At 34.9% G+C, this 6,440-nt stretch overlaps 1 protein-coding gene across 2 annotated transcripts; it reads right to left on the reverse strand.

Annotated features, from left to right (window-relative positions):
- Positions 1-400: 400 nt before the first annotated feature.
- On the reverse strand, positions 401-5,568 carry LOC114722250 (uncharacterized). 2 transcript variants are annotated; one of them, XM_028908234.1, is made up of 3 exons: positions 5,564-5,568; positions 600-1,054; positions 401-484 (listed from the first exon to the last, which is right to left on the reverse strand). In XM_028908234.1, the coding sequence occupies exons 2-3, from the start codon at positions 1,026-1,028 to the stop codon at positions 452-454; spliced, it is 462 nt and encodes a 153-aa protein (XP_028764067.1). In that variant the 5' UTR covers positions 1,029-1,054; positions 5,564-5,568; the 3' UTR covers positions 401-451. The 2 variants fall into 2 exon arrangements, with proteins under 2 accessions (XP_028764067.1, XP_028764066.1); XM_028908233.1 differs by lacking the exon at positions 5,564-5,568 and having other exon boundaries at positions 600-1,148.
- Positions 5,569-6,440: the final 872 nt, after the last annotated feature.

Here is a 6,440-nt window from a genome sequence, read left to right on the forward strand (position 1 = left end):
AAGCTTCCTTCAGCGAGAGAGAATCAGTAACCTAACGGCGCCAACGTTTTCGCCCTTACACAGCCTCCATCAAGCGTCCATTCCTTCTCCCTCCTCGCATTTTATTTTGCAAGTAATACTATTAAAATTACATTTCTTTTGCCCAAACTGATACTATAAAAGCATTCAGAAGAAAACTCTCTTTATGCTAACCCAAAATGAAGTTCCTTCAACTGCAAAATAATTTGTACAATAAACAGCCCAAATCTAACTCCTAGGACGAATTCAGCAAAGATGAATCGAAGGTGAAAGCAAAATCCTAGCACAAATCATCAGTCGAACCATCTCAACCCAGGGAAAACACAGAACAAAATAAAGAAATGACCTTCATTTTCCCACCCTGTCAATCCTTCCCTGAAACCGAAGGAATTTCCTCAAAGAATTCAACGCTTCCAACCATGCTTCTATCATGTTAGGAGCCTGAGCTTCCATCATTCAACGAATCCTGTAATAACACAAAAGGCAAACAAGATTCACGTTAAAACTAAGAAAACATCCAGTAATCTCTTGACTTCAAGGAAGGGAAAAAAATCAAAACCAAAACATAGAGACTCCGTCACCTGGGAAGTCACATTAACTCGAGCAGATTCATTCACTAATCTAGACCTTCTTCCCCCAACCATTGCGTCCGAAGAACCTTCACTTTTATCAGCTTTCTTGGAGCCAAAATGACTTTTTCTAAGACCCATAAACCCCTTCCTTCTTGAGGATGATCCCTTGGGTGGCCTTTGCGAGAAATCTTCGTATTCATCATCATGAAGGAGCTCCTCCCTGAGAGTTGTGGTGGTCCTCTGCATCTGGTTGCTGCGTTCATCCTTGAAGGGCAACAACCTGCCTTTATAGAAAAGCTCGTCGGCGCTCATCATTGAATAGTTTGTGACAGAAAACTCGAAGTCTGGGGAAGCTGGAGCGTCTCTGGAAAGCCTTTCCTGCTTGATAGCTTGCTGAACATCAACAAAATCGCTCGAGAAGGAGATTCTGGGGCTCATTGGAGTGCAGGGATGACCGCTGTGCTCTGAGTTGTTATACATGTCTAAGCATGCCATGAGACTTCAAAACAGCATATTGAAATTCAAAGAAAGCAGACAAAGAAAGGTCCAATAAATTCTAGTCGGGACCCCCTCCCCGCCCCAGTAGATAGAGGCCATTATTTATATCTAAGAAGGGATCCAGGACGATCGTGTTTTTTTCTTCTTTTTCAAACTTCTAAAATTAAAATGTCAATTTCGTGAAGGGGCATGATGACACGATGTTTTGTCATTACTCGTTATAATTGTTAATTTGGCATTCAATGACGACCAATCTTCAAAAATATACTGTCTGTCAGTTCCTCCGTTCTCCTTTGGTTGTAAGCGAGTGAACCCATGCCATGAACCTGGTGATTTTTGTTTTTTTGGGTTCTTTATCTTTTACCTGGAGGGCATTAATTGTAAAACTCGTCTTTTTGGGCCAATCCTTTGTTTTTTGTCTTCTTTTTTTTTTTTAATGTTTTTAACTTGTAAATTGAAGTTCTGGGAAGATTCTAAGAACTAGGTCATCTCAAAACCCAATGCATAATAACACAACGTATACTATTATATAGGGTTTGCTTTTTGGTATCTGTAAAACAAAGCAGATAACCCATCATCTGAGGTTTCATGGTAGAGTTGGTGGTGGTCAATGGAAATTTCACTATCACAAGTCCATCCTTAATCCTCTTCATGACAGTTCGTTGGAAAATTAGTCAAGCTTACCATTCGAGGTACAGAAAGCAACAGCAGTGACAACTAAAGGGATGAGGTGTTGGGTTTGTGAGCGAAAGCGTTAAAATGCTATAAAAGATTGAACAAAGTTTGAACGTTAAAGAAGACTCAAACCACAGTGAGACAGAGGCACAGTGGCAGAGTTACAGAGAGGGATGGTGTGGAAGCTAGCTAGCACGCCTCATTGACCATTCTTTTGACTCCGAAGTGAACTGGGCAGGGGAATGAGCTGGCGATGCTGACGGATCAAAGTGGCCACGTGACCCGTTTCATTAAGAGCTCTTGACAAGTTGCCCAAAATGAGAAATTTCAGGACAAAGGGATTTCCAATGGACAGAAACTCCTAAACAGGGCACCTAAGCTCGCAAGTCGAGAAGATGGATCAATAAATTTGCTAGTTGGAGCCATTAATGGGGTTTTAAGTTCGGTTCAAGGCTTCAATGCTGTCTATATCGAAAATGGGGTGCTCACATTTACCGGCTCTAATGAAGCTTTTGAATCAGCTGTTTCCTAGTTCCTTGTTCCCAGCCACTCGTGCACTCGCGCCTCGATAATGGGTCCGTGAAGGAATCACGTGGCATCCCGCAGATTCCTCCACATCCTTCTCTACATTAAACAGCTCTGCCCTTCACCATCGCACATATGTTTGCAACGCATCCGCGTAAATTTCCTGGGAGACACAAATTAAACTAGACTTGTACCCAACTCTTGTCTGGTCAAAACACAGGCAATGAGACAAAAAATTAAACAAACACGAGCAGAGTCCAGCAGCTTCAATATTGTTAGCTATCGACTTAATGTTATTCGCAAATACAGATTAATGGCTCTGGGGCGGAGCGTGAGTGAAGGGGGTTCGCAGGGTTTAGAAGAGGAGGTACTTGTTGGTGATAACATGCACGCAGGAAAGGACTAGAGGGATCAGAGGGTACTTTACAAAAAGAAATTTGAATTCGCAGCCAAAGGACAGAGGCGTCCATCACGTGGCGAAGCTGTTTCAAGAGGCGCAGAAGAATGGGGTTAATACACGCGGAGGGGCTGATGAGCCCCACAAAGGAAAGCCCTTTTGAACATGGACCAGTCAAACACAGTGAGTAAATTCTTGAAGAGTACAAGGTTGATTGGGATTGGGCGGACGTTTTGGTCTCCCATCTTGTTAGCATCAACTTCGATTTTAGTGGCCGTGTGACGACTAATTTAGGCTTAGTTAATTCCCATTTTGCCTCTGTTTTCCTCATAGGTTAGCTCAGCCCTTTTGCCAATGTCAGATCAAAGGAAAGTACGAACGAACTGGTTGATTCTCTAATTTGGCCGATGCTGCTGCTGAGAGGGAAGAGAGAGAGAGAGAGCTTCATTGGGACTCGTAGTTACATTTAAGGCCAGGAAAGATAAAAGTTCAACTTGGGGGGCTTCGACTTCGCCTGTTTAGTCACGGTATCCGAGAGAAAAGAAATGGTTGATGAAACCAATTGAATTGTATGAAATAATTTATAGGGAGAAGGGTAAAGAAAAACCGATACTCCCTCTCTTCTTATTATAAGAGACAAATAACTAAATTACGTTGATAAAAAAAACAGTTAAAATTAGTTGAGGACAATTAATGTGTAAAAAGTATAATGTTTTTTCCAACAATACCCCTATTAATAAGGAGAGAAGTATGAGAGAGAACAATTAATTATTAAAAGAAAGAGAAGTGGGAGGGAGAGGGAGTATGAGTAGGAGACAAAATAAATAAGGTAAAATAGAAAATCAATACAAAAATTAGAGACAACTTTTAAATGTCTCTTATATATGGGAACATGCCATAAGCATCAAATGTCTCTTATAATAAGGAACGGAGGGAGTAATATGTAAAATTATGATTTGAGATTCTCAGTTTAAAAAATAATAAATAAAGATCTAGTTTCATATTATAAATATAAAATATTTGTAATGTTTCTTGGTCAAATTTTAATTTGGTCTACTTGTTATTCACTAAAATAAATTTGTTATTTTCCATAGTTAATTTGTCACTTGGTTAAGAGACATTTCAGACATTTTACCAAAATTTCATATTTGTAATATGAGACCAGGACTTTATTTGTTATTTTCAAATTGAGTTTCAAATCGTAATTTTACATATTAGGGGTTTTTATTTACTATTTTTTCTTAATTTATAAATAATTTCCTAATCATAATTTATAAAAAATAATATAAATACTCCTATAAGTAACCCCACACACGCGCTACTTGTCTGTGATCATGGAAGTTGGTTGCTGTTCAGAAAAAAATAGCGGAGCAGAAATTCTTGTATTAAATTAAAGCACCAGGTCAGGAGCCTCGGCTCATGTTTCCCCGACCGACATATTGAAAGCAATGAAAATAAATTTGGGAACACGCAGAATCCGCGTGCGGATTATCCTGGTATCATGAAATTGCTTCTCGTTTAATTTTTTCTCTAGTCAAAACTCATTTTTTATTATTTCCTGATTTTCCCAGGTTTGAAACGTAAGTAATTAGTTCAGTTTACTTTATCTCTTAAATTTTTTTTTTTTAATTCTGAAACTCCTATTGTATATAAAAGAAAACTTCCATTAATGGCATGATAATTAGAGAAAATATTTTAAGAAAGTTGACAAGCATTTAATAAAAATAATAACTTAATTGGTTTTTTTATAATATTTGTAAATTAATGATTCAGATATTATATTTAATAACAAGTGGAGTTTTAATTAATTCCAGATCACATCAAAAGCTACGCTGAGTTGACTGTGGAGTGTTGAGAGTATAGTGCATGCTTGTTTGCTTGCGGGGGCAAGGGAAGGGGATGGAATAAAATAAATAAAGCGCCAACCATAACAAGCGTCAAGTGATGCCTTTTTGGTTTTATTGGTTTCCAGACTCAGGGAGTGTTTGAATGGAAACCAAATTATAGTTTTAGAAGTGGTTTTACAGTTTATAAAATAAATATGTAGAAGCGTTTGTCTCGTTTTACGAAAAAGTATTTTTGAGAAGTATTTTTGAGGGTTACCAAACACTCCCTCGCTCCCACGTTGTGAATGTGGCCCCAACTCAAATATGCTAAGAATAATTAGTCATATTTATCAAGATCAAGAAGAAAATTAGGTAATTTTCTTATCTTATTTATAAGACATTTTTAATGTATTTCATATAGAGTAAAAAAAATTTTAAACTACATTGCCTCTTAATTAAAATATAATAACTTTTTAACTTTACTATTATTTAATATATACACCTCTAAAAAATAATCTATATTATAATAAATAAAAAACAAAACAATACATTGATGCTAAAATTTTAATGAGGTGGCTTTTAAATAAAATTAAAAAAAATCTTTTCTCTCTGTTTTATAAATAGAACCAAGATAGTACTTATTTACAATGACTTATAAATAAGTATTTAACTATAATTTATAAAATATAAAATAAATATTTAAGATGAGTATTATCTCAAGTTACGCGACTATTCTTATAGGCAGTTTATAGATCATAATTCCAAACAAATCCTAAATTGATAAGAAATTAGAACTAGACAACAGGAAATCACTGCAACGCTTTACAAGAAAGACAGAGGGGAGGGAGGCTGCTTCTTTCTTTTAAAGAAGTTGCACCAAGTGCCAAACCTCCATAAAACTAGTTGGTCTTCGCCAGGCAGATCAAACTCAGTTTCTTCCAAGCTGAAAAAAAAAAACGCGAGAATAAATTTTAAAAACCAAAAATTATATTAATAAGGAAAAAAAAAAAAAAGTCTGAGCTCTTATCTTCCACGTCACTGTAAAATCTCACCAAGTCTCATGTTTTCGAGATAATAGCGAAACTTTTGTGGTAACACACATGGGAGTTTCAATGCCTTTTATGAGCCATATACTCTCTCCGGCGATGACTATAAATTTTAAATAATTAATTTATAGATAATAAATAATTAGTTAAAATTAGTTTAAGATAACAAATAGGTTAAAAATAAATTTTTGTTTCCAAATATATTCTTACAAAAAAGATGAAAGAGAATGTATGAAGAAATGTGATAAGAGAGATATGATTAATGGCAATATTGTAAAAAATACATTAAATGTTAAGACAAACTCAAATTAAAACTTATGAAATACACCACACCTATTCCCAAATTTGAAACTTATAAATGGGACCGAAAAGAGTATAATTAATGTTTAAGAATAAAAAGGTAGATAAAATTATTTAGATTAGTAACTAATAAGTACTAAATCATATCCTTAATATAACAGTTACTTTAACTTTTAATTTGATTTTAAATATAAGATCCCAATCTATTTTATCTCTTATATTTATCTTTTTTTCTGAAATAATCCTTGTATTGGTTGCACACGTTAAAGACTCCATCAAATAATAGTTATAGTCAATACATATAATTAGCAAATATATTTTAGGTAAGATAACACATTTATTACAAATAACTAACTTAACAAAATTTTTTAATCTACTCAAATTAATTAATTAACTCTTATATTAAGAACCGAATTAATATAATATTTAAAAGAACTACATGTTTCTTTTCATAAATATCCCGTTTAATTATTGGTTGGTTGCTTTTAACAATTGATCTTATTAGTAAATGCTCTTTTTTAAGTAGGCATGCTACTTGATAAATTTTTAATAAATGCTATAAATTAAATAAGAAGTCGTTATT

The sequence above is a fragment of the Neltuma alba genome, unplaced genomic scaffold, assembly GCF_004799145.2.
Source record: "Neltuma alba isolate B1F8T4 unplaced genomic scaffold, ASM479914v2 tig00012088_pilon, whole genome shotgun sequence".
Classification (NCBI taxonomy): Eukaryota; Viridiplantae; Streptophyta; class Magnoliopsida; order Fabales; family Fabaceae; genus Neltuma; species Neltuma alba.

Excerpts from the sequence above, each read along its gene's own strand:
- LOC114722250 (XM_028908233.1), bottom strand. The coding sequence starts at position 1,085 with ATGGCATGCTTAGACATGTATAACAACTCAGAGCACAGCGGTCATCCC. Across the intron at positions 485-599 it reads GAGTTAATGTGACTTCCCAG|GATTCGTTGAATGATGGAAG; the intron begins GTGACGGAGTCT and ends GTGTTATTACAG.